Here is a 27909-nt window from a genome sequence, read left to right as displayed (position 1 = left end):
AAAAAAAGATGAGACAAGCCTGTAATTTTAAGCATAAGTTCACTTAAAATTGTGAGAGACAGACCCAAGATATCACAATGTATGATTTTTAAAGAATTTGTGTATAATGGTGCAGAAAATAAGTATTTAACACCTTCAAACAAGGAAGCTCTTCTATCCTCCAGTCGTTACCTGTAATAATGGCATCTGTTTGAACTCGTTATCTGTATAAAAGACACCTGCCCACGCCTACAAACAGTCAGACTCCAACCTCCACCATGGCCAAGACCAGAGAGCTGTCTAAGGACACCAGGGACAAGATTGAGATAGGGTTGTGCAGGTGTACAAACAGGCAGTAGTTTGGTGAGGAGATCGACTGTTGGAGCAATTATTAGAAAATGGAATAAAAACAAGACCACTGACAATCTATTTAAAAAAATATCAATACCCATTATCTATGACATACTCCTACATGTTTGTGTAATCCATGTAAACATCTGTCATGCCCTTATCTGCTCTTCTGCTCTACTTCCTGCAGCGCCTGAGAAGATTCAGCATGAACCTCAGAATACTTGTGCACCGATGAAAGTATTCTGACTGGCTGCATCACCACCTGCTACGGCAGCTGTAATGCTCTGGACCACAAAGCTCTGCAGAGGGTGGTGAGATCAGCACAGCGCATCACCAGGACTGAACTGATCTCTACAGACAGCTGCATGAGGAAGACAGATCCTCTCTGATCCCAGCCACAGACCTTTCACACTCCTGCCATTCAGCAGGCGGTTCAGGAGCATCCAGACCCACAGTACCAGACACAGGGACAGTTTTTACCCACAAGCCATCAGACTTTTGAACTGCAGACATCCCCTACACACCACTACAATTACTGGACTCTGCACACTGTCACTTCAACAAATGCTACTTAAATGCTTGTTGAACAACTTTGTACGACCTGCAAATACTTTTGCACAAACTTGTAAATACCAAGTTGTCTGAAATTTAAATACCAACTAAATTCTCTAATATTTAATACGTTGTTGTTGCTGTTGTTGTTGCTACCACTGCTAATTTCTGTTATTTTATTCTCAGTATAACTGCACACTCTATATGCTCATGTAAAGCTGAGGAGCACAAGAATTTCATCATGGATAAATGTGGCTACACCGTTTATCTGTACATGACAAGAAAACTTGGAACTTGAATCTGACTTTTTAATGGCACTGTACAGTATTTATAAAGAAAACAGAATACAGCACTGTGCCCTTAAAAGTAAATACTGCCAGGAGAGAGAGTCACTCTGGCAGAAGTTTATGTTCCAAGTGCTTCTTGTTGATTTTAATGATGTCGAGGCCAGAAGTTGGAGGGCCAAGTGAATGTTGGAAAAAATAAGCAGCAGCCTTTACGCTTCTTTCAGAAACCAAGACTTTCCTCTTTTTACTGACTGTATGTGTTAAGACAAGGTCGCTTTTATATAGAAGCAATTTGTAAAAAAAAAAAAAAAATGGCTAAGTAAACAGACCACTTAGAGCTTTTCAGAGTGCTTCACATTAAAAGGTTCATTAACAAACACACGACACACATCTGTGGACGCACAGACAAACGTTTCCGATATTTTGCTTTACAAGGTTACAAGACTCAGCTCACAGCTGGGGCTTTGCCATATCATACTGTTCACGGTAATACTGGTGTAATGTTGGGCAATGATAGAAAATGAAATATTGCGATAGAATATGGGTAAAACACGCATGCGCAGTGCTTTTGTTTTCATACACACATGGCTGCGACAGAGAACGAGAAGAGTGAAAGTGGATCGTTGAATGAAACAGATGAACCAGAACTGGTTTGTAAAAATGCTGCAGCTTCACTGGTGTGGAACTGGTTTAGCTTTTGTCCGTCAGACACACAACAAAGCACTATTTTTGGTAGCGCATGCTAGCGGGCCGTCGTTATTACCGTGTTGTTTGGAAAATACGGCGCACTTAAAATCAATCCTTTGATTTTTCTGAAAGTCGACAGAGCCCCTTATAATCCCGTGTGCCTTATGTATGAACTCTGGTTGTGTTTACTGACCTCGAGACGATTTTATGTTCACGGCGCTCGAAAATCTGTCAAATGTTTCAGTACGACTTTGCTAAGCTACGAAGCCGCACCGCTTGATGGATTGTTGGAGCATTACGGCTATCGTAGGCGGAGCCTCGCGGAGTGATACGTACTGCGCTTCAACATAATGTTACCGTATTGTGTGTGTATAACCTCTTTTAAGTTTTGTGGATATTATACATGGTTATGCTGAGGATATGTCGGCCAGTTTCCACTGGAAATGCCTTTTGGTTAAACTGTCAGCGAAGAATTTGCATTTGCACTGTTACATTTTTATATAACTTTAATGCACATTAAAAAAAAAAAAAACAAAACAAACAAACAAACAAAAAAAAAAAAACAGCTGCTTGTTTAAGTAAAAATACATTGATGGGGTTTTTTGCACTAATAAAGTTGTGGAGTTGTAAAGTATTTTGTCTAGTGTCAATTATATCGTCATCGCAAATCTTCAAATGTATATCGTGATAAATATTTTTGGTCATATCACCCTGCTCTACTCACAACTACGCAGATATGTCTGTACATGGAAAGAGCTTGAGTGGGTAATCAACCTCACATCCACACAGGCAAGATCACGGAAAATCAATTTCCAATGTGCAATTCAAACATGGCAAACAAACAGCTTGTGTATACTCTTAATTGACAGTTAAGACCGAATACTCATTTGTATTACTTGCAATACTCATTTCTCTAGGAATCAATAACCAGGATAGCATTATGAAAACACTGACTTTATACGACCTTGTAGCGTTTAAAGCTTACAAGCAAAAGTGACACAAACATTAGCGCCCGCTGTACACTCTGCATAGGAAGAAAACTTCTTTCTACAGCAAAAAAATATAAACTTTTAATCTGGGGCTGTGCGATATGACCAAAATCTCATATCCCGATATAAGAATTCTATCGTCCGATAACGATATAAATCACAAAAATGTAACATTTTCTGTAAAGTCTGTGAATCTCGGGCAGCTCCACTTGCAGGAAGTGTTTCCACTGCGTCGTGTAGCTGAGTCGAGTGTTTTAACCGATGCATTTTTAGACATAAGTTATAACGGCGCCGTTTTCTTTGTGAGTATTTATTACACGGCGTGCTGCGGGGAAAAGCCTGTTCTAACGTTTGAGTCTAAGCTTTATTTTTTAGCACCTGGCGTCATTTTTACTTCTCACCCGTAAATAATCTGCTCTTTCACGTGATTCAGTTTATTTTGAAAAGTCTCAACAGGATCTTGAGCTTTATTGTGAAAGGTTTATGTGGAAAATAAATAAGCGGACATGCGAAGGTGTTACCGTCGTTGTTGCTAACAACAATGCATAAAAGCAGGCGCTTGTCCGTCAGTAGTGTGGTTATATTAAATATAAGAGAAAGAGAGAACTTTAAGAAATGAATAATAACTACAGTGACCATCAGAACCATGAAAACATGTTGCCGTAAACAGTTTATTTTGAGACACCACGAAACAAACGATAGCGTAAAATGAAACAACAGATGTTTTTATATCGTCATCCGATATATATGGTTATATCGAACAGCCCTAACCAGGACTACGACATCCCGACAGGTATTAGCTTGAAAATCTTTCGTTGCTGTGTTTGGTTCCAAAAAAATTGCAATGCAACTTTTTACCAGTCAGCTACAATGAGCGCTTAAATGCTTCAATGCTGGTTCAGGGCCCCCCAGTTGCTTTGTGAGAGCGCACTCACCAGTACCTCACCATAGTAACCCCACCGGGATCGTAAGATAAAATGGAAAAAAGAAAAGAGAAAGATGAAGGAGAGAAAGCAAAAGACACAGCGTGCCAAGGCAAAGGAGGGGAAAGGATTTGAGAAGGGCTGCTAATGTTTTTTTCGGTTTTAAGGTTCCTGTAATTGGTGCGATCTGAGAAGTTGGATCTTTCTACTTGAAAGGTTTATGTGGAAAATAAACAAGCGGACATGAGATGGTGTTACCGTCGTTGTTGCTAACGACAACCCATAAAAACAGGCGCTTGTCCGTCAGTAGTGTGGTTATATAAAATATAAGAGAAAGAGAAGTTTCATCTGGTCAAGCACCTAGCACGCTGCCATAGGAATGTGAAATTCACAGAGAAACCCCCACCGACATTACCGCTGCAGCGCCGGGCAAACCTCCACCCGCTCCTGCTAAACAGGTAAAACAGTCATTTATGTTTTAGTGGGTTTGGTTCAGTCTTACATTTCTTTGCAGCTTCTCCATCTACTAGTACAGAGTCAAAGCAGTTCTCAAATTGATTCAGCAAGATGGTTATGTGGCTGCTTCAAAGTTTCCAGAATATGCAAAATTGAAAAGAAAACAATCTAAAATATATAAATAAATGCACTGAAACGATGACTGGAAAAAACAAAAGTGAAGCCAAGGAAAAGGCAAATGTGAAATTGAAAGTATTTTGCAGACTCCACAAAATGCAGACAAGCGTCTTTTTTGTGGGTGTAGAAAGAAAAAGTTGGACAAGCAGGATGCACACGTGCACACGCAGGAAGTGTTTCAGTGTGTGAAAAACAGGATACACCAGCCCTGGTAGAGATTAACACCATTATCCTTCCCGAGCACAAACATTTTATCACTGAACACATGATTGATGACACAGGCTATCAGTTTGGATGACAGCCTCACCACAGCTGTCGTTTGAGCTCCAAGCCCAGTTCTGCTCATTTCTAGTGGAAACCATCCAACAAACCAACAGTAGCTGAAACTAAAAACAAAAATCAAATAAATAAAATAACAATGTGAGTGTAAGTACAGAGTCCTGTTGCCTGCGCCAACAACAATTATTGACACTGTTGTGGACTATTTAAACTATCTGAATGAAAGGCATTCAAAGCACAGCGAGATGCAGAGTTAGCCAAGACCCAAAGCACAAACACATGTACACACTCATGCAAAAAGAGCGATTGGACACGACTGAGGTTGAATGATTTGGAGAAGAGAGAGAGAAGGAAAAAAAGGAGACTAAAGGAGATTAAAAACACTCCTACAGATGCCTGCCCACTGAGTCAGTGATAACAAACCGAATCCAAATTGGCAGATCGAAACTGTAAGAGCAGGGGATATCCCAGTGAATTAATACAAGAAAATAACAACATTCTGTCATCATTTGCTGGATCGAGAAAACTTGGGATTTTCATTGTTTCATGGAAAGATTGTGTTATCAAGAAAGCATGCTCCCCGTCCTCTCTACTTTCACCGTACATGAAATGCCCCACCAGAGACAAAACTTTGGACTTATGGTAATTAAGTAATCTGCCGTGTTCAGTTGAGTTCTCACCCTACTGACTTGGATATTGTAGGAATGTTTAGCTTATTTTAGAGTTTAGGAAAGTGTTAGAAGGATATAGAATCAGTGTAAAGACACTGACACTGCCCTGGGTGTAAATAAAGGCCTGAGTGTGTCATAAACTTAGGAGTAGATTTCTAGGAGAAACTCGCCCAGAACTGTGAAAGTGAGACAAAGAGAGGTTACTGTTGAGTGGAAATTCCTCAGGGCGTACCTGGGTGGGAGTCTCAAAGTTTGTAATTAAATAACTTTGGTTTGGAAGGGAGATGGACATTTATGACCCTCAGGAAGGCATGTACATAGAGATACACGCACATAGTGCTTTAACTGTTACGCACACACATCCACACGCACACTCACGTGCACTCACATAGACACAGAGTTTGCAGCACACCGTGGGGGTTTTATGATGGGGTTGCTCCTACAAAACTGTGTTTCACAGACAAAGGAGTGAAGATTTTGCAGAGGGACGGCCTGGCAAGTCTTCCCTTCTAGAAGAATGCATGCTTAAATGAAGATGAATAAAGCTTTTGTGAAAATAACTGAGTCCGGTGCATCTCTGGAGGCCCGAGGAATAAAAGAACGGGGGTGAAACTGATTTCCCAACAGTTTATGAGCAGATGTTTTATAGCGAATGAGAACGCAGGAAGCCCAATAAGGGGCAGGTCTTGGGAAGTGTTCAATTTCCACCTACTCCAAAGGTTTCACTAAAACTGACACTGCAGACTGCACCAAGTTATGAATTATCCATCATCAAAACCAACTCATGACCGCTATACTTGTCATATCCAAAACGAAACCAGAATTCCAGGCAAAGGCTCAAATATTATGTACAAGTTGTCGCTTCCACAGAAAAAACACACTTCAAGTTGTCTAGGCTGATGGTATTGTGCTGTGAAAGGGAGATGAAGAAAATCCACCTGTTTCCTCACTTATTTGGCTTCAGTGGGATTTTTCCATTACAGGAAAACACCTCCCAGTCCCCAGAGTGAGAGCATGAGTGGTCTTTTTGTTTTGTTTTTAAACACTTTCTCTTTATTGATTTTCGTCTTATTTTACATACAGAACTAAAGAGGGCAAGGGAAACCAACACATTCACATATGTTCACATATTCCAAAATACACATCAGCTTGTTTTACTTACACATATTACATATTACACAGGCGCATGTTCCATTCAAACAAATTCGTAGCGGTCCCTCTGCGTCACAGAGCTATCAGTTTCTAGTCTCTTGACGTATAACGATCCCATCGTTCCCAAAGTCTCTCTCCTTTCTCCTTCTGTAGCCGCAGTGAGAGGGTAATCAGTTCCATATGATGAATTGTGTTAATAATGTCTATGACCAGCTTCCGTGTGGGGGGGGGGCTTGTCTGTAACCAACACTTAGTAATTGCCTTTTTGCATGCAACCATAATTATTTTCAGTAAGTATGAGTCATTGTTATTTATATCCTCAGGGATATTCCCACGGTACATGGTACTAAAGGAGAAGTCCAGTGTTACTTCCAGCACATCACAATTTGTTTAATCTCCTCCCAAAAGGTCTTCAGTTTAGGGCGTGACCAGAAGACATGGAAGCAACCCGCAGCGACCTCCCCGCACTCCCTCCAGCATGAAGCGCCTGAACCACTTATTTTGGATTTCTGCTTTGGTGTGATGAAGAATCTAATTAAATTCTTCCACCCAAAATCTCGCCATGTTAAAGAATTTGTGGTAGATAACACATTCTTCCACATCCGCAACCGATCTCCCTCTGAGATAGTTATACCTGCTTCTTTTTCCCATCGATGACTGACATATCTTGTTGAGGTCTTTTTCATAGCTGTAAAACTTCTGTATATTTTGCCTATAGTACCTCTTATAATGTTGTCACCATAAGCATCCATAAATATTTGGATCACCCCACTAGCATCTATTCAATTCAATTCAATTTTATTTATATAGCGCCAAATCACAACAAAAGTCGCCTCAAGGCGCTTCATAGATACAGAGAAAAACCCAACAATCATATGACCCCCTATGAGCAGCACTTTGGCGACAGTGGGAAGGAAAAACTCCCTTTTAACAGGAAGAAACCTCCAGCAGAACCAGGCTCAGGGAGGGGCGGGGCCATCTGCTGCGACCGGTATTTCTGCGTCAAGCATTTTAATTTCCTTCTGGAAGAAGCTCCGAACCTGTAGGTAACGATAAAAATCTTCCCTGCCGATCTCGTAAATCTGACACGTCCTCAAAATTTATCAGCTCCCCATGCTTCACTATCTTACAGATCGCAGTGATTCCATGCCTGGAGCATGAGTGTTCTTGACTAACATTTCCACTAACCAATACAAATACAGAAAACCATACAAACGTGACACATTCCTCACCAAATGCTGTGGCTATTAACCACTGTATTTTTAATCTTTTCCTCCCTTTGTCTAGTTGACTGCGCTTTCTGGATGAATGAATAAGATTCAATCTGAAATCAGAGCATTTCTCAAAAGACAAAACAAAAAAAAAAAACAAACAAAAAAAATTAAAAACGTTAAAAATAAAATAAACGGATAACATCTGTCTACACCGTTAATCACCAAGAAGAACAACTTTTAGCCAATCTAGTCAGCCGTCCTTCTCCCATGCCTCTGAGCTTTGTGCACGTGAGCACATGTAGGTGTGGCACTAAACGATTAACACATCTTCCATAAAACACTGGACCTGCAGTCGATTCTAATGCACGATCAACAGATTTTATGCACCAAACGGGAAGACGCCGCTGCAGCACTAATAACACTAATGTATCTGTTATGAGTAGACAAAAGACCCACAGACTCACATTAATGTTTCAAAAACAACTGCGCGTTGTGTGAAATCGGTTGGAGCTACTGTATTTTTTGGACCATAAGGCACATTAAGCGAAACTGTCACGGCCTGGAGGTTCAGCTGGTCGCTGATCAGCCATTTCACGCCCTCGGAGGAGGAAACACCTGTGCCTCATCAGTGTGGATGGCATTTAAATGAAGGAGATGCAAACGCGTTTTCCTCCATAAACGCTCAACCTTACGGCAGCAACGCTTTAAGAAGCGAATGCTGTCATTTATCCAGGGAGACGACTTTGAAACCGGAGCTAGTCGAGCTTTGACAGGACAAACATAGTCTAAAATAGAAAAACAATGATTATTAATATGATTTGTTAAAAAATGAACATTGTTATAAGGAGATAAAACTAAATTAAAGGCATCGGAAAATTTAAGAGCAGTAGAGGAATTTAAGATGCGAGAGCTAACCACATGTCGAACAGCAGAGAGGGACAGATGAAAAGAAAACAACGATGGTCCGAAATAAAAATGTCCTCAGTACAAATAAAATCAATGTTTAAACCTAAAGTAAAAACAAGGTCCAGTGTGTGTCCTTTGGTGTGTGTGGGACCAGACACATGCTGAGTAAAATGAAAAGAATCCACGACGCTAAGGAAACCTCTGGCAAAGAGGTCAGAGTCATCATCAACGCGTATATTAAAATCCCCGACTATAACCAGTCTGGACAGCTTCAAAGTCGAGGATAAAAAGTCACTGAACTCCTTTAAAAACATGCTGTTTAGGCCAGGAGGAAAAATCGATACTTTGTAACATCGTGATATTTTGTTTGCTAATAATGTATGGATACAGGGACAGCAGAAATCGATACTTTGTTACAAAAAGGTTTTTGTGCTCTGACTTCAGAGCATGTTGATCCTTTTTCTGAGCAAGAATCCTGACATTCCTTCACTGTCCAAATGTGTTTCACTTGTTTTTGGCAGCAATAAACATGACAGTTTACTTATTTTAATTAAGACATGTTTTATTTTAATTAAGTTTAAAACTTTTTTATTTAATGTAAAATTATATTTTGTTTTAATTTACTTTCAAGTTCTTCAGTTGCTGAAGGGGCTGCATAGTTTTCATAAACTGCATAGTTCAGAATAGCTATAATTGTACCAGATGGTTGATTCAGTTAAGTTGGACTAGACTGTAATACAAACCGTTCAGTTTGTCAACAATAAAACTGAAATGAGAGAAAGACTGAGTGTGAGACTTTGATATTAGAGAAAATGAATATTGATAAAGTTTACCTTTATGGACAGAATCTGAATATCGCAAAATATTTTTAAAAATTGCAATAATATCGTATCGTGCGTTAAGTATTGTGATAATATCGTATCGTGGGATGTATGGTGATTCCCACCTCTACTCTCCTTATACTGTTGATTTTTCTATAAGAAGACAATGTGACATTAAAAGACTTAGTTGAAAGTTAAGTTAAGCAAGACCTACTTAGAGTTTACAGAAGTCTTCAGGAAGAGGTTCTTATCCATGTCTGTGTGATGCAGATAACACAGTAACTATTATCTCAATGAGTATAAAATGGAATTACTACTGTTTAAACATCAAATTGGTTGCTGGGAAGGATGAGACCTGTTACATCATGCTTTCATTTTACTGTGATGTTTTCAGTTTTCACCTGCAGTAGTTTTGAGGACTAATTATTTTGTGCATCCTAATTTCCATCCATGGCAGCACTTTGTACACTAAAGATAAATAATAGGATGCAGTTTCATGCACCTCCTGCTATTGAATAACACGCTGGGCTTGCTCTGTCGGGATGTCAGTGGGTGGGGGAGACATTGTGGAATAAAATGTACGTCAGCTTTTCTCCAACAGAAGATTTATGTGTTGCTCATGAACGCAGTCACTGCTGCAGTCCCAAAGTGGAGCCACAGGTCTTACAGAAGGCGGCTTAACGGCGTCTGAAATCCTTCAATTGTTTCCGCTTCCACTGACACCAATTGACATTGTCATAGCTGTGAGTGTTGCCACGGCCCACAATATCTTTTACTTTATTCAAACACTTGCAAAGGCAGAGGGAGCAGAACAGAAACACTGTTTTAATGCTAGCATGGAGTGAAAACAGCTCAAGGAAAGAGGGCAGCAGAGTTGTTCAATACTTCGCGACCCTTCATCCCTCACTGCTGGATCCTTCCTCCCACCCTGTTGACAGCATTGAGCACCATGACAAGTATCATTTTGAGCTAAAAAGCTGCTGCTGTGGACGTAACCTCACAGCTTAGACGGTTTGGGAGTGAGACCGGAACTCTTTCTCAAAATGCAAAGTGACCGTTGAACTGGAAACGAACCCACGCGAACATAATTATTAGCATATCAGTATATTAGAGTAGTTAGGTTTGTGGTTGAAACCTCAAACTGTTCCTGTGTGAAGTTTGCCTGTTCTCCCTGATGGTCTGACTGGAAAGCAGTAGGAAATCTCCCAGTTCAATTATAATTTGCTTCTGTGATCAGTGAAAGTTATAGTTTAGAATAGTTTCACTTAGAGCTGGGCGATAGAACGATAATGATGTGTGTTGCGAAATAACTTTTTCTCGATAGAAAAGTTAAACTATTGCAATAGACCTCGCCGCTCGTCCTCTTAAAAAAAAAAGAAAAAAAAAAGAAGAACAGCCAATCCAAATTAAATTAAATTAAAGTTCAGATGCCTTTTTCCCAAGCTCCTTAGACTACGATCACCTGCATGACTGAGAACCTTCAGACTAAACAGTGAGACTTAAATCACATCTGATGTACATCAGACTAGAGTCTGTAAGGGCAAGATGGTCTAACATGGTGTCAAGACTACATGCATACATCATATATACACACACAACCTGCACAAAGTTACTTTGCCACATGTTGAGACGGGTGAGGGCAGTTTCACACTAATCAGACACACACATCTTTCCCAGCATTCCTACCTCTGCCGGGATGTTCCAGGCAAGTCTCTGAGGTTGGGGTAGAGAAGGCTCCACATCGCCTTTACAGTGGCCGTCCTCGGTGTAGCCTAGCTGAAAGGCATCTGTGGCCAGCGTGTACTGGAGGAAAAAATAATAGGGAAGGAAAAGATTATTGAGATTTAGTATGAGAGTTAGCACAGCCATACTTGCAAACATGTACCCCATTATAAAAGGACGACACAAAAATACAAGAGAGATGATGAGTGCTTGAAAACTCAGCATAAGCATTTTTTAAGTTGCTGCTAATGCACTTGATTAACTGATTATCTACAATTGTTAATCAGTTAAATCGGTTAACACTAAATGTTACATTTCAACACTATTGACTAAACTACACACTAACTACACAAGATTTGTGCTAAACGTCGCAAATCTCTCACATCTCAAACACGCCATCACTCCTAAAACTTCCCCCTCCCTAAACAACTAGATGCCATGTTGTCATATCATTTTTCGATTGGTCGACATGGTACATTTTTCCACCAATAGGAAAGGCTGGGCGGGTTTTTTGTTTTTGTTTTTGCTCACAGGCTTTCCAGCGTTTTCCTTATAAAACGCCGTTTTTACCGTTTCTTCCCGCAGTAAATATGAACAACGACAGTATTCAGGAAGAAAAACAAACATTGCAGATATTTCATCATAACTCTGGTTTTACGCCGATCAACACAATTTAAAAACTGCTATAAATTTTTCCCGTCAGTTGTTCCGTCTGTCCTGCTCACATCTCCAATGGTTGTACACGTTGTTGTTAACGTGGCTTCACTCCACATCAGTCGCTTTGCTAAAACATCGGTGTCGGCACATAAGGACGCTGTCAGAGCCTGTCAACCACGTTGATTAGCAGCGTATATTAGCACTTAGTTCCTCCTACGCCGGGCGGCGCATCAGGCAGCTAGTGATCTCCATCGATGTCGCTTCAGCTTCGTCCCAGGCAATGTCGACAGTTCTCAGACCGTCCATGAATGTTCGACGCCATGTGGTCTTTGGTCGGCATTGCTTTCGCTTGCCAGTGCGTGGACGCCATGTCATTGCAATCTTAGCTGGGCGATGTGGGGGTAGGCGTAAAATATGGCCCGCAAAGCGGAAGCGCCTTTCTGCGACAACATCGGCTAATGGGCGGGTGCCTGCTCTTCGTAGGACCTCCTCATTTGTTATTCAGTCCCGGTAGGAAATTCTCAGGATTCGCCGCAGGCCACGTTGAAGAAGCACGTTCAGGTGTTGAATAATTGCACTTGTTGAGCGCCAGGTTTCACTAGCGTAAAGTGCAGTAGGGAAGACGATAGAGTTCAGTAGTCTGATCGTGACCCTAACATTCAGGGAGGTCGAGTTCCTAATAGGTTGGAGACGTCGCAGGACGCCAACTGCCTTCCCTACTCTGGCGTCGACATCCCGATCAGAGACCCCGTCATTCAAGATGATGCTGCCAAGAGCTGCGTATATACGAATGTGAATGGCATTATTGGCTGGACTATGGGATAAGGTGGCATCGTTGTAATCCCATACGGGAGCAGCCAGTCACTGACTAACACTGCAAAACAGAATTGTTAAAGTTTTTATTTTAATTTCAATTCAGGTTAGATTTTTTTGTGCGCAGAGAGCGTGCCAGCAGTGCGCAATCAGAGGGTAGCTTAGAGGGAACATTGCTTATATCGGATATATCCACCATCCCTCCCCTGCACATGTCCAAAGCACCTTTCCTCCAAAATGCTCGACCCAAGCGGTTCCTCTGATGTACTCATTTCTAAATCTGTCCATTCTTCTCACTGCCAATGAAAATTCCTCTTTTGGTCCCCCATCATACGCTTTCTCTAGATCCACAAACCCAGTGCAGCTCCTTCTCCACCATCAAACATGCAGTTTAAGATGCTCTTTCTCAGCGTGAAACCATACTGCTGCCTAAAGATAATCTCTGCTCTCCTCTCTTCTTAACCCAGGGTTAGAAATATTCATTCTTAAACATCATCAAGTAACTGAAACACAGATTTCTGCAGTCTTAGTAGTTTTGCTTCTTATATCAAGTCAAATTAATAAATGCTGCTAATATTATCAGAAAGCATGTTTTAGTCTTGCTTTTATCTCACTGTGGTAAAAATGGTGGGTGTTGAAGGCCATTAGTTCAAGTGTGATTGTGTCCCTGTAAGTGTCACTTCCTCTTTGCTGTGATAACACTGTAACACAATCAGTTCCTGGAACTGGCTCCATCTGGAACTTTCAACTCGCAGCTGTGCCATCCCTGTGTGATAAATGCATGTCAGCACAAATTCAGAAATAAGACCAAGGATCACCTCCCAAAGGTGCGCTACAGTTGGTGCATCAGCCCAGGAGTGCTCTGCATTCAGCCCGCTCTTCCCATTCTTGTAGATCACAACGGAGAAGGATTTATCAAACCACCTGGGAGAGGAGAGAAGATAAAGCGTAAAAGGAGATGCGTGTTGACACAGCTTGTGTAAAGGTTGCCACCCGAGTCGAGTCGCAGATGCAGAAATAAGAATCCTGGCTTTAGACCAGACAAAACAGATTGGAACAAGGCAGGTCTATAACCAGTGTCACAACAACAATGATACCGATGCCATGCAGGTATCCATGCATCTTATTTTTCCTTGTATTGTATTCTTAAAAACGCATTTAGTTTAGACGACTACCCTGCGAGACAAACTTTAAATCTGTCAAGGTTTCCTGTGTGGAGTCCAGATCAGCCTCAGGTGTCTGTTTGGTGTCTGTAGCTGAAATTCAATGAAGAAAGTAAAGGATTAAATAAAGGATTCATCACAATCCTTTATTTTTACATGTCTGATAGTGGTTTTTGTCACCATCACAAACCAAAGGAGAATCGTTGGCAGCCTGAGGCCTGTGAGAAGGTGAGTAATCACAGACATGTTGCTGTGGAGGAATGTTTCTGTGACCTCAGTCCTGAACTCCTCGTAATGCACATTTATTCTCCAGAGATGTAATTATTACTGTTGGCATCATCTCCAGTTTAACTGCTGTGACACAATGACTTTGCAACTTCTGGGACAAATAAAGTCGTCATTGTCTTGGTTGTATATAAGTAACAAATTCATAATGATAGCAATCGCTGATTACAGCCACGATCAACAGGAAGTGCAGAACATGAAGTAATTCAAGATCCAAAACAATGTTCCAAATGCATCATGAAGATTTCTTTGTGGGCTTCTTAGTACACAAAGTATTTATCACCAGTGCTCTTATCTTCTATCGGCTACTTTCAGCAGAACAGGCCACATGAAAGCTCATTTGTATCGAACTCTTCTTTTGAAGATGGCAGTAAGTTTAGAGCACCATCTCCACAGTGCGTGTGGCTGCTTGTGTGTGCATGTGCCACATGGAAAACATGCAGCAGTCTGAGGATCAAAACGAAAAGAAAAAACATTTTTGTGTCTGGTTGTATTTTAGGGAAAGCCATGTTCCATGTTCAGTTTTTTGCCAGGTGTGACTCACTGAGCAGCTTAAATCACGTTACACTGTTTTGTAAGAAAGATGACTAGATACACATAGCAGCTGATAGCATCTGTCATTAGACAACAAAAGCTAAAGATTAGAAACTGATTACTGGGACTGGGCTATATCATACCGTTCACAGTAATACCGGTGTAATTTTGGGCAACGGTAGGAAAATGAAATATCGCGATAGAATATGGGTAAAACGCGCATGCGCAGTGCCTTTGTTTACATACGCACATGGCGGCTACGCAGAACTAGAAGAGCGAAAGTGGATCGTTAAATGAAACAGATGAACCAGAATTGGTTTGTAAAAATGCTGCAGCTTCACTGGTGTGGAACTGGTTTAGCTTTCGTCCGTCAGATACACAACACAGCACTATTTTTGGTAGCGCATGCTAGCGGGCCGTCGTTATTACCGTGTTGTTTGGAAAATACGGCGCACTTAAAATCAATCCTTTGATTTTTCTGAAAGTCGACAGAGCCCCTTATAATCCCGTGTGCCTTATGTATGAACTCTGGTTGTGTTTACTGACCTTGAAAGGATTTTATGTGCACGGCGCTCGAAAATCTGTCACGTTTCAGTACGACTTTGCTAAGCTACGAAGCCGCACCGCGTGATGGATTGTTGGAGCATTACGGCTATCGTAGGCGGAGCCTCGCGGAGTGATACGTACTGTGCTTCAACATAATGTTACCGTATTGTGTGTGTATCACCTCTTTTTAAGTTTTGTGGATATTATACATGGTTATGCTGAGGATATGTCGGCCAGTTTCCACTGGAAATGCCTTTTGGTTAAACTGTCAGCAACGAATTTGCATTTGCACTGTTATATTTTTATATAACTTTAATGCACATAAACAGCTGCTTGTTTAAGTGAAAATACATTGATGATTTTTTGTGTTTTTTGCACTAATAAAGTTGTGGAGTTGTAAAGAATTTTGTCTCGTGTCAATTATATCGTTATCGCAAATTTTCAAATGTATATCGTGATAAATATTTTTGGTCATATCCCCCTGCTCTACTGATTACTATATTTTTGTTTCACTTCACTAATCTCCTGCCATCCTGTGCACTACTCTGTTGGTATTTCAGGTGAAACCAGCCATTATTATGTACAAATGTTGCCACACTAACCAGTATGTTTTTGACACATGATTGAATGAACTGACAAAAGACGCCAAAACAAAGCATAAAAAAGTGTCTAGCAGAGGTGGAGATGTTTGGTGTGTGTGCGCAGGCGTGTGTGGAGTACTCTTCCACTCTTACAATCTGAGCTCAATAGTTTAGTAAATTCAGTCCATTTTTTGCAGTATTTATCAAATTTGTCCCTATTAAGTGTCCAAATCAAAACAACAGTCACCTCATGGCCCCTACAAGAAAGTGCAATGATATGAGCTTATGAGCTAGCACTTGGCAACAGTGCGAACACTCTCCACCTGCAACTAAGGCATGGGGTGTTAAGGGTCATGTGACTCAGCCCTAACTATATGCTTTATAAAAATGGAAAGTTTAAACCTAATCTTAAATGCAGAGAAAGTGTCCGTCTCACTAATCCAAACTTGGAGCTGAAGAGGGGCCTAAAGGCTGAAGGTGCTACCTCATCCTACTTTTAAATACCCTCGGAGGCACTGAGTGAAGTACTTGTTTGGAGTAACATGGTGCTTTCAGGTCTTTACAATAAGATGGACCACGATTAGCCAAGATCTTATATGCATGGAGATCATTTTTCCTATGTGGAAAACATCAGCATCACATTCTTACATGGACGGATTATGAAGCGATCAGTTGCCACAGTATTCCCAGAGCATTCCCTCGGGTATGTATTCTACTCGAAGTGGTGATGTGATGAAGTATCTTTTGTCTCCATGATGAACCAAATAATGCTACAAATCTACCTTCACTTTCACATTTTTATACCATGCTCACTGCAGTTAGGCTCTTGAAGGCACCAAACACCGTTTCAAATATACCAGATCCATAAAACCCCTCCCCACACGTTCCTTAGTGACCTGCTCACCTGTCATAACATTTCCCATGAAGCAGAGACTTGGCGTAGCTGTCCAAGTTCCCCTCTGGGTCATCTCCCCTCATGCCTTGCTCCTCGTCATCCAAGGTTACAAAGAAGGCCGCCCTCTCAATGGTATCCAGCGATCTCTTGTTGACCCCAGAGCTGAAGTACTGCTTCCTCATCTGAGCCCAAGGGATTCTGGGAGGAGATGACATGGATATATTATAAATCATTGTTTTGCTCACGGGTCTGTACTCACAGTCAGCAAGTCTTTTTGCACAATTGTCCTAAAACAAAGTACTAAAAGAGCCTCGGAAGTGGAAGAAGGCTCAACTCAGTGGAAACTGCAGACGCTCCATAACAATTATGAGAAAACGTACTTCACTAAACGCTGCATCCTTCTCAAGTACTTAGTCCACTCTAAGATAACTTAAGACAATCTGAAAACTCAAAACATCAAACTATTGTTTCCATCAAGCAGACTGAAGCTTCCGAAAAAGTTTCCACACAGTCAAAGACATCAGCGTGTGATGCAAATGTCAAAATCAGATGACAGGTCTTGGACAAAAGCCCAGTGATGTTTTCTAAAATCTGATTTGTTGGTTGGCTCACTATAGTAATACACACAGCTTGACGGACGGGCCATTAATGCAGAGGCTCATCGGACTGTTCCTGCTAAGCACGTTGGTGGCACTTTTCACACTTTGTTTGCTTTAAGCCATGCATAATGTGTAGGCAGCACAATATCCAGACTGTAGTTCTCATTTCCATCTGTTTGTTAATTATGCACAATACTGATCATACCAGAAAACAAACCAGCACGAGACTAGTAACAGGATGGGAGCGCCTGCTAAAGACATCCAGTCTAAAACAGATTTAACATACACAATATTTAGCTTTAATCACAACAGGGAATCCTGAAGAGAGCGAGACGTGCATATATGCCAAGTCCTAATGGCCTTTGGAGAAAAGTGCAATTGAAAGTTAAATCATGTGAGCTTATCAAAGAAAATCAGTATGCACAGATTTCTATCAGTGAGTGAGGGCATTAAGAAACAACACACTGACATGTGGGTGTTTCGTGTGTTTTTTTCACACGTCAAAGGCAAACAGTTCACCAGCACACTTATTACTGAGGTGAAATTATAGCTCAGGTGGCAGAGCCTAATAATCAGCCGCTAATCAGAAGGTCGGTGGTTCGATCCCAGGCTGCCTCCTGGCTGCATGCCAAATATCCTTGAGCAAGATACTATGTTTGCCTACTGGTGGTGGTCAGAGGGCCCGGTGGCGCCAGTGTCTGGCAGCCTCGCCTCTGTCAGTGGCAGCTGTGGCTACAATGTAGCTTACCATTGCCAGTGTGTGAATGTGTGGATGACTGAAAGTAGTGTAAAGTGCTTTGGGGTCCTTAGGGACTGAGTAAAGCGCCATACAAATAATAATAATAATGGATTGGATTTATATAGCGCTTTTCAAGGCACCCAAAGCGCTTTACAATGCCACTATTCATTCACTCTCACATTCACACACTGGTGGAGGCAGCTACAGTTGTAGCCACAGCTGCCCTGGGGCAGACTGACAGAAGCGAGGCTGCCATATCGCGCCATCGGCCCCTCTGGCCAACACCAGTAGGCGGTAGGTGAAGTGTCTTTCCCAAGGACACAACGACCAGGACAGAGAGCCCGGGGATCGAACCGGTGACCTTCCGGTTACAGATACGCTTCCCAACTAAATGGGAAGTCAAATGCAGGCCATTTACCATTACCATGTCTTGCTAACAATCCATTTGCTGATACACGTTAACTTTTGCACTCTCTCTCTTTCTTGGTTTTGTTTTTGTTATGCTTCTACATCTTAGGAAAAAAAATCTAGCCATGTGTGTACAACAGACATTACAAATACTAACATGCATAAACTTGAAGAGCTGATCCCTCCATTTTTTTTCTTCATCAGTTCTTCTAGCCAAAATTTATTTACACTTACTGTTCACATGATTAATTTCCACAGTTTTGCTTTCAATCATTTCAGTGAAGTCAACCCAAACTTTTTAGGTTTTGAGGAATTAAGAGAGACTTAGAAACCTTCACACTCAACTAAAGATGCCCACAGCCAGGAAAACGAGCAGGTGGCTGAACATCCCACTTCTTTGCTTTAATAAACTCCTGGCTTGCTTTGGCTCACTGTCCATCTGTATGATGAAACACCATCTAATCAATTTGACTGCAGCAGAGAGTCTCCGAACACCTCAATATTGACGAGTGCCAGTGGCAGCCATGCAAACCCAAACCATCACACAGTTTTATAGATGATGTGGTGTGCTTTGGATTTTTCCAATCTATTCTTGAGGCTTCACTTTCATGCAGTCTTCTCTTTATGGTGGACTCGGACATCGATACGCGTACCTCCGGGAAAGTGTTGTTCACTTGGTTGGCTTTTGTGAAGCGGTTTCTCATAACCATGGAAATGACTCTTGGATCAACCATTGTTGTCCTCCGTGGGCGTCCGGGTCTTTTTGCGTTGCTGAATTTACCCGTGCTTTTTCCCCTCTCAGGAAGTACCAAACTGTAGATTCTGCCACTTCTAATATTATAGCAAATTCTTGCATAGTTTTTTCTGTTTTAGCAGCTTAAGGATGGTTCCCGTGCATGGAGAGCTCTTTTGACCGCACGTTGTTAGTTCACAGGATGTTGCTTGCATTTGGAAGATCTAACTTTAAATGAAATGCCTTTTATCTGCTTAATCGATAATGACATAATGGACTTTCATATGAAACAGCCTTAGAGTCAGTTGTCACATGTGGGTGCAATTGTTAAGGAGCTGAAACTCCAAAGCCAAACTTAAAACTGGGTACTCTCAAATGAAAGCTGAGTCTACACTTTAGTATTAGAGCTCTAGTTAGTTTATTATGGTGCCCTCTAATGGTCGCACTGTAGCTCGTCTCTGAGCTGCCTCTGAGCAACCTGCTAAATATAAAGACAACAGGTTCAGACAGCTTTATACAAACTGGCTGTGTTTCAGTGAAGAAATAAAAGAAAATTATTTTATTTTAATGAAAGAAAAATGTTGATGTCAACCTTAAAAGGTTTATTCAGTTTTAAAGAACCTCTTATCAATACCAATAACTCAATTACAGACTAGAACCTGTGATTAACTTTTCATATTTCTATCAAATATTTCACAGTTAGTCAAGTTAGAAAATGTATCAAAGTTTCCTACTATAGCCTGTATATAAAAAGGGATAAAAAGGCATGTGACGTCACCCGCTTTTCCCCGACATTTAGAAAATTCAAACAGCAGCACGCTTGCTGCTGCCATGTCAATAGTAGTAATCAGTAGTAAGCATATCAGCTGCCACTTTGTACGCACCTGTCTCCAGCAGTGAGAGCTCCCAGCTTCTCCTCTCCAGGAAGCGGGGGTGAAGCGTCATCCAGGATCCTCTGGACCTGGTGTTCAATCTCCCTGGGGGACAGCAGGCGGCCTGCCTGGTATACCCACAGGCGAAAATAGCGCCCCCTGTGGTACACTGCTACAAACTCGCTGTCTAGCCAGTGCTGCAGCACATCTGTGAAAAAGAGTAGGGCCGTGCCATATTACTGTGTGCAACAACAAGAAGATATAACCATGAGATGTGTTTACATTGCCTAACGTGTGTAAAAAGACAAGTATGGGCAGAAATCTGTGCCATCAGAAACTGAATTTGAATAAGTTAAATTTGAATTGCTCAGATTGAATCTGAATTGTAACTTGAATAAATGCTTTTGAAAACTGAATTTGAATTAGTCTAATTTGAAACTGAATTTATGGTTTGAAAATGAATTGATTTGCTTTGAAACTGCATTTTATCCTTTAAAAATTCAGCTCTAGAATAATTTCAGTTTCACTTCTCACCATTCAGTTTCAGTTCCAAAATTCAGTTTTTTGGAACTTACATCCGGTTCCGGTTCAAGCGCAGATTAATAGAGCTACGTTTTACTAGCGGACCGAAAGTGTTACTGACAGGAATCTACAGCATCTTGAGCTGAATTAAGACTTCAGAAGTCATTCGTCATGTCGAATGACCAGCGGATAAACTCTCAGGTTGGTAATAAATGTATTACATGTATAAGAACAAGCATCATGTTAACAAATGATAGCCGTAAGGTAACTTTTATGCTTATTGTAGCTGCTAGCTAAAAACGCTAATTTAGCGTAGTTTGCCCTGGATTCAGCTTTGACAAACAAATCGACTGTTTCTAGTAGAATTCCAAAGTTGTCATCTTGTACCCTCTCAGAGTACCCCCTCTGTATGCTTGCAGAGACCCCTACAGTAGGGAAACATGCAAAACATGTCTGAGTGTAAGAGCGCATCAGCCTCCGATGATAATTTAGTACCTGATAATGAACTTCAATACTATACTTCAACAATGCTACTTAAATATCCTCATATCCTGAATATCCTGCTTCAGTGAGGTCATAGAAATAGAATGGGCATATAATAGAAGAATAGCAATTAATAGAATTTAGCAAAGGAACAGCTTCCCTTATTAAAGACACTTGAGCGAGAGAAATACAACTGCAACAATCAAAGTGCATGTTTATGTGCTGCATCTACTCTGAGTATGTGTGTGTTTGTTACCAGTCTCGACTCCTGGTGTGCGTGTTGTGTTGAACATCCTCTCACACTGAGCAGCACACAGGGGGATGACGGTACCCGGAACGCGGATCTACAGCACAAAGACACAAACACACTGGCTATTTTCCATTTGTTTTAGATGGACATTAAACCATGTGACCCTCACTAGATAACAAAGTATTTCACATAATCACTAAATACAGCCTACACAGACGGCTGCACCCTTCTGTTGCTCTCTCTTTGAAGGGGAGCTGTAAAAAAGCAAGGTGGGTAGTAGACAGATGATTTTGGAGCACATCGAAGGTTCTGCAGAACCTCAGGAAACAAGAGTCACTGCCAGAATAAGCTGACTATCAAAAGCATGTGCACCCATATTACACAATGGGCTGTGGACTACCTTCCAAAATTAATGATAAGTTTAGGACTTTTTACTCTCAACATTACACCTTCCCGCAGGAAAGCACCTTAATGCATAACTTTTTAACCCTTTAAGACCCACCATAGAACCAAGTCTGCCAGAGCATATCGTTATATTTTTACATGTAAACTGATCTCCTGCTATTTTAAAGTGGAGGTTAGTATAGTCATACACTGGTGCCCTTCCATAGGTTGAGCTTGTATCCTGAAAACTGACCAAATTGGCGAAATTCAATTCAATTTTATTAACAATTCAATCAGAGAACAGATGGGTTTGGCTGTTGGAAGGTGCTTTACTGAGCTGCAGGTGCTAAAAGAATAAATGCCTTTTTACATGCCAGCCCAGCGACTTCCTTCATCACCACGAAGGAAAACAGCCTGTGTGTGTCCGAGTTCGGTTATTTTTTGTGTCACAGGTTAACCTGCTTACAGAGACCCCCAGTATGGGCTACTGCAGAGCCTTTTCAACAGAGATAGAAACGACGGGGAGCAGGCGCATCTAGTGCACGTAGAGGTGCCGCAAAACCCCACAAAGCTCAGCAGCCAGCGCACCGAATTCTGGATCGTTGGCTTTTAGTTAGCAGTTAGCATTAGCAGCACATGCTGTTTCCGCTGTGAAAGGGCCTTTATGTTTTTTGTGTGTTTGTTTTATTTTGTTCTGCTTTGTCCTGTTGTACTTGTGATGGCGTTTTTTGTTTGTTTGTTTCTGTTTCTTGTTTTTGTTTTTGTACTTGTCCTGAGAGATAGGGCTACTATGTGGTATGGGTAGGGGGGTAAACTGCTTAACGCAATTACAAGATATGTGAGTGTCATTAATCTGTATTCTATTATTTCTGTTCCTTCCTATCCTACGCAAAGCCACCTGGGTCGGCTGGAAGACTGTTTACTTAGCCTGGCTGGGCCAAGGACACTCAGCTAAACTCAGGATACACACAAGCATGCGCTGTCTACACCGGCTCTCCCTCACCATTTACCCACCCGTGTTGCTTATCTTGTGTGTCTGTGGTGTATTGACAGTCTTGTGTATTGTTTTTTTTCTGTTCTCAAACTGTTCTCCCATTAGGAGCTCAGTCTGAGGAGGTTTTTTCCCCTCCTCTCACCTCATGTTGTGTATTTTCGTTGTTTTTTTCCCATCAGTCTCTCTCTGACATGTCTCCCTAAAGTATGTTTGCCATTTAGCATGCTGCCTGCTGTAACCCATAATTTCCTTCGGGATTAATAAAGTATTTCTGATTCAGTTCAAACAGTCATCGTGAAACCTACGTGTTTGTTGTTTAACAATTCTGTGTGTATCTGTTTTTCTTTGTTACTTCAATTTAATAAAAATATCTTTGAGAAAAAAAAAAACTATTGTCTTTTATCCTGATCAGTCCAATTACATCTGAGACCATGTGTTTAAAAGCAACGCCACAATATTAATGCAATATTTCCATTGAATCCCTCTGTAATAAAACTGAATCTGAACTTTGAATAATTCTGGTCAACATAATAAAACAGGAGCTCATCATTTCAGCCTGAGAGACACTGAACTTTTTAAGATTACTGATGCAAACTTGGAAGATTTTTAAGAATCTCACAGCGATAGGTATCATCAGACATTTTTTTTTTTAAATTTTAAAAACAAACAGCGCAACAGATGCAAACACACTGCATCTCATTATTTTTCCAATCTGCAGAAATGTGTGCAGCCTCACCGGCTTCAGTTCCTCCCGGTTCACCTTGCGGCGGTAGAGCAGCAGGGCAGTGATCGTGTTCCCCGCCCTGGCCGCATGCACTGAGGTTGGTGTCACGTACAGAAAATCCTGGAAGGACCACACAAGGGATAGAAGATTTTTGATTAAGAACCAAAGGAAGGAGAATGAAATTATCTCTCTAAAAATATGAGCTGGACTGACAGGAAGCTCAGGTTTAAAAATGACAACAGGATATGAGGTGTAGATTTAATCAAGATCACGGGTAAAGAAAATAAAACATTCTGACTTTAATATAACTCCTAACCTTAGCTCAGATCGTAAACATGTAATTATATAAAGAAGCAGTGGTTACCATTCCATAGTAGTTACTGTTGACCATTATGGGACCCTCGGCTCCTTAAATAGACGTATTCCTCCCACCAGTCACTCACCTAGAGCCAAAACAGGAATCTAAAGTGTTTGTTCTTTTCAAACCAGGAGCACAAAGCATGAGGATTAAAAATTGAAAAATGTATTGCTTTACAGTTGCAACTTTATAAGAAAACATGCAAATAAAAAAAGGATAAATTACATAATGCATCAGCTGTGTCAGTAAGGGCACACTGACAGTGCAACACGGAGCAGTGACTCAAACCTGTAACAGTCAAACTCAGCACCTGAACAAGACGCAGCTCCTCAAATTTAAAAAGTTCAAACACCAGGACGTATTGTAGTGATAACAGAGGTTGTGACCAGAGATGGGCAGTAACGCGTTACTTGTAACGCTGTTTAGGAACGCTGCGTTACTGCGTTCTTAAAACCGTGATTTTTTGCGAGAATGTCTCATGACAGTGACGTAAGCGAGTGCGACGTTCGTGACAACAGCTGTGTGCAGATCAACAATGGATCATATATCGAGTGCAGAGAGAGTATGAGCGTGCAGCGTTTAAAGCGTGGAAGTACTGACCTTACTTTGAGTTTGATTCCATAAAAAGTGACAAAAACATTAGTGTCCGTTGTGCGTGGGAAGAAAACTTCTTTTTACAGCGAAAAAACCCCTAAACTTCCAAACAAGCACCGAGTAGCTACGACGTAATGGGAAACTCACAGAGAAACTCGCGGATTCTTCCACTGACCGCTGCACACCTGCACCAGGGTAACCCTCCGCCTACCCCACTCCTGCTTTACAGGTGAAAATAGAGCAACAGGACCGCTAGTCTTTGACTTTATTTATTTTCTGCTGTGTTTTACTTGCATCTATTTGAAAGACTGAGTGTAAACACACAAAAATATTTTATTTTATGTGCTGGAATGTGCAGAAAATAGGTTTAAATGTTAAACTAATTTCTTCCAGTCAGAGAATGTTGCAGATAATTTAATTTTTGCTTGATGCATAAAGTTAAAAGATTAAAACTAATAAATAATATTTGATTACATTTTGTATGATGATTATGTAGAAAAAGTAGAATTGGGCTGAAAGATCTATCACTTTATCACCTATTCAGGTTGTAAATCGTGTTTTTAAAAAGTAACTAAGTAACTAAGTAATTAATTACTTTTGAAAATAAGTAATCAGTAAAGTAACGGGCTTACTTTTTGGGGGAAGTAATCAGTAATTAGTTACTGATTACTTTTTTCAAGTAACTTGACCAACACTGGTCGTGACGATTTTCGATTTACAAGGAGGACAACGCTAAGAATGTGCTTTTTAAATAAGTACTGCGTCACTTCTGTCAGTTGTCACACAGATTACAGAGCTGGCAAAATAACGTTTACTCAAGTAAAAGTCTACTGTGCCCAAGCATTTGTCTGACGTACTTTCATTAATAAAAATGCAAATACTGAAGCATTACAGTTCTCCTTCGCTATATCACGGTTCACCTTTCGCAGATTTTTTTTATTTATTTATTTTAAATCCAGCACATTGTGTTCTGCATCCTGATTGGCTGTAGACCATTGTCAAACAATCTCGTGCCGTGTTTCCTGTACAGTACAGAATGCATTCAGCTTCAAATTTACATAAATCTTGGATCGCCAGCAGTGTGACTCAGAAGTGCAGCACTGTATGTTTATAAGCTTTCTCCCCAACAAACAACAATGTCGACGAAACGTTGTCACCTGCGTGTTCCTTTGGTTTCCGTCTATAATACTGGACTTATTTTTCTACAAAGGTTTGAACTTTGAGTTTAAACAAGAGAGAAAAGTGTATAAAGTGTGTCGTGAGGAGTTTTACAGCCTTAAAACATCTATAATAGTTGTAATAAAGTTGCTACTTTGCAGGTTTCACCTGTCGCGGGTTATTTTTAAAACATAACCCCGGTGATAAATGAGGGACCGCTGTATATGCTTTAAATAATCATTAAGAAGATGCTATACGTTTCTGCACTAACAGGCGAGCACAGGAAACATTTGTGGCACCGTCACACTAATATGCAGGCTGAAGCGACTCACTGTGAGTGCAGCAGAGCCACCACAAACACATGTAACTCATTCAAAGCTCAGAGCCAGAAGCTTCAGGATCAAAGCAGTTAAATGATGGAAAGAGGCCGTGTCATGTGACCTGATGAAGTTGTTAACAAGCTGGAAAAAGGATGAAAATAACCGACATTTGTGTTGTTATATAAACCTGCTGCACCTGCTCTGGCAATTGAAAGTTTAGCAATTTATTTAATTATAACAATGACATTATGCACTGAAGAAGATTGTTTTTTGTTTGTATACAGTGTCAATTCATTTAGTTTGGACAAAGGTCGGCGTGTGTTGCCCTTGAGCATGAGTAACTCTGGGTTAGTCAGTGACCCATACACCCTCCTGCACCCTTCGCTGTCAGCTGCACTGTGTGCACTTCCTGCTGAATACCTACATAGTTGGTGGCCCACAGAGCTTTAAGTCTCAGGTAGCGTTGGAGGCGGTTCCCCAGATTCGACTCAAACTCATTGGCCAGGTCTGACATGCGTTTAAACTCCGGGTCCGTCAGCAGAGGGCGCACAGACTCCAAGTACTGATAACAGCAAACATTCAGACAAGATGATAAGGATGGGGACAGAAAACAAGCTTAAATGCGCCACCATGTGTTCAGGTGTATGTTCACACTCACCCTGATCACTGTGTCTTGGATGGCTGGGACGGGGAGGTGAGGTAGAGACGACTGATAGCTGTACAGCAAAGGCTTCCTGCTTGACAGCAACCTCACCAGAGGCTGAAAGAAGAGGTCAAAGAGGGCAGACAGTTTTAGACGGTCATTACAGACAGCGTGTTTCCAATAAGAAAATGTAATCTTATCCCTAAAAGAGATTTTCTATGTTTTACAACAAAAACCCTCAGTCTTTGACTATTAGAGAGGGCTGGGTGCGATCTTTATCCCAGGAGGAGGTTTAATGACAATGAAAATAAAGTTTCTTTAAAGTAAAGCTCCCTTTCAAAGTTCTCTTCCAGCTAGGAGGCAGATACTGCTCCGGTCCAAGACTGAAAAACTGGAGCTGCAAATTGTTTATTTAATCATCAGACTCCATGGACCAATCCTCCAAGATCAGGGTAACATTCCTACTTCCAAGCAAAACTCACGCTTAAGCGAGTATTAAGTGTTGCTGTAAATCATCACCAGCAGTAGTTGAATTTTTTCTCCCAGTCGGGGCTTCTGCAGGCTTGTGCTGCCATCTACTGTAGATAACAGACGAGCTCAGAAGCTCCAACAAGCCCCACTTAAAATGAATTAAACTACAAGAATGAGGCAAAGCAAACAATCCAGTGAGACTGTTACTCTTTCAAATCAGAGAAACACGTTTAAAATAGCTTTACATCCTTTCATGCAGCAGCAACATGGACGTGTTATGTGCTTGAAAAGAAAACGGCAAAAAACTAGGGGTGCAACGATACTCGTATCGATATTGAACCGTTCGATACAGTGCTTTCGGTTCGGTACGCATATGTATGAACAATACAACATTTTTAATTTATTTTATCAACTTTCCTTCTGACGATGCTGTCTGTGTTGAGCGCTCAGTGGATCTGCGCTCGACAGTGCAGCCTAGGCAGAGTAGTCGAACGCAGATCCACTGAGCCCAGGGCAAGCTAGCGAGACAGAAGCTAAGCTCGTTGCAACATGGCAAATTGAACCTCCCCCACCCTCATTCAGATCTGGTGTTTGGAACTATTTTGGTTTTCATGTGACGTATGACCCTGAAGGTAAGCGCGTCATGGACTAAAGTAAAACAGTATGTTGGATGTGCCACGCAATGTTCAATTACATTGGTGGGAACTAGTGCGTTAGCGCAGTTAGCTCGTTAACGTGTTGGCCGTCCAGCCCCACGCACGGGGCGATCCGCGGTAGCTCGTTAACGGAGATTTGCCGTGTTGTGGCGTTAACGTCATTTCAGATTAACGCTGACAGCGCTAGTGGGAACACAACGAATATGACTGCACATTTACTCCGACATCATCCTAGTGCAAAGACAAGTGGAAGCAGACAAAAACAACAAGCACGCATGCTACAAACTTTACCCGAGTCATTTAGACAGCCGTTAGCACATGATTCTCCTTATGGGGACCTGATATGTTTAATATGCTGCTG

General features: G+C 41.2%; 1 protein-coding gene across 2 annotated transcripts in view; it reads right to left on the bottom strand.

The window, feature by feature from the left end:
- The window catches only part of LOC146520785 (carnitine O-palmitoyltransferase 1, liver isoform-like), a 36984-nt gene extending 10650 nt beyond the window's left edge, over positions 1 to 26334 (bottom strand). The window contains exons 1-8 of one of the 2 annotated variants that reach the window (XM_085157375.1): positions 26203 to 26334; positions 23713 to 23791; positions 23361 to 23468; positions 21253 to 21340; positions 20004 to 20199; positions 16650 to 16838; positions 13455 to 13560; positions 11131 to 11247 (exon numbers count right to left, since the gene is read on the bottom strand). In XM_085157375.1, the coding sequence (XP_085013501.1) occupies positions 11131 to 11247; positions 13455 to 13560; positions 16650 to 16838; positions 20004 to 20199; positions 21253 to 21340; positions 23361 to 23468; positions 23713 to 23739 (831 nt within the window). In that variant the 5' untranslated portion in view covers positions 23740 to 23791; positions 26203 to 26334. Of the gene's footprint in view, positions 1 to 11130; positions 11248 to 13454; positions 13561 to 16649; positions 16839 to 20003; positions 20200 to 21252; positions 21341 to 23360; positions 23469 to 23712; positions 23792 to 26202 lie in introns of those variants that run through there. The other variant, XM_085157374.1, reaches the window with a different exon arrangement.
- Between the last annotated feature and the right edge of the window lie 1575 nt (positions 26335 to 27909).

This window comes from Neolamprologus multifasciatus, chromosome 4, assembly GCF_963576455.1.
Source record: "Neolamprologus multifasciatus chromosome 4, fNeoMul1.2, whole genome shotgun sequence".
In the NCBI taxonomy this organism is placed as follows: Eukaryota; Metazoa; Chordata; class Actinopteri; order Cichliformes; family Cichlidae; genus Neolamprologus; species Neolamprologus multifasciatus.
This window is presented reverse-complemented; position numbering and strand designations above follow the sequence as displayed.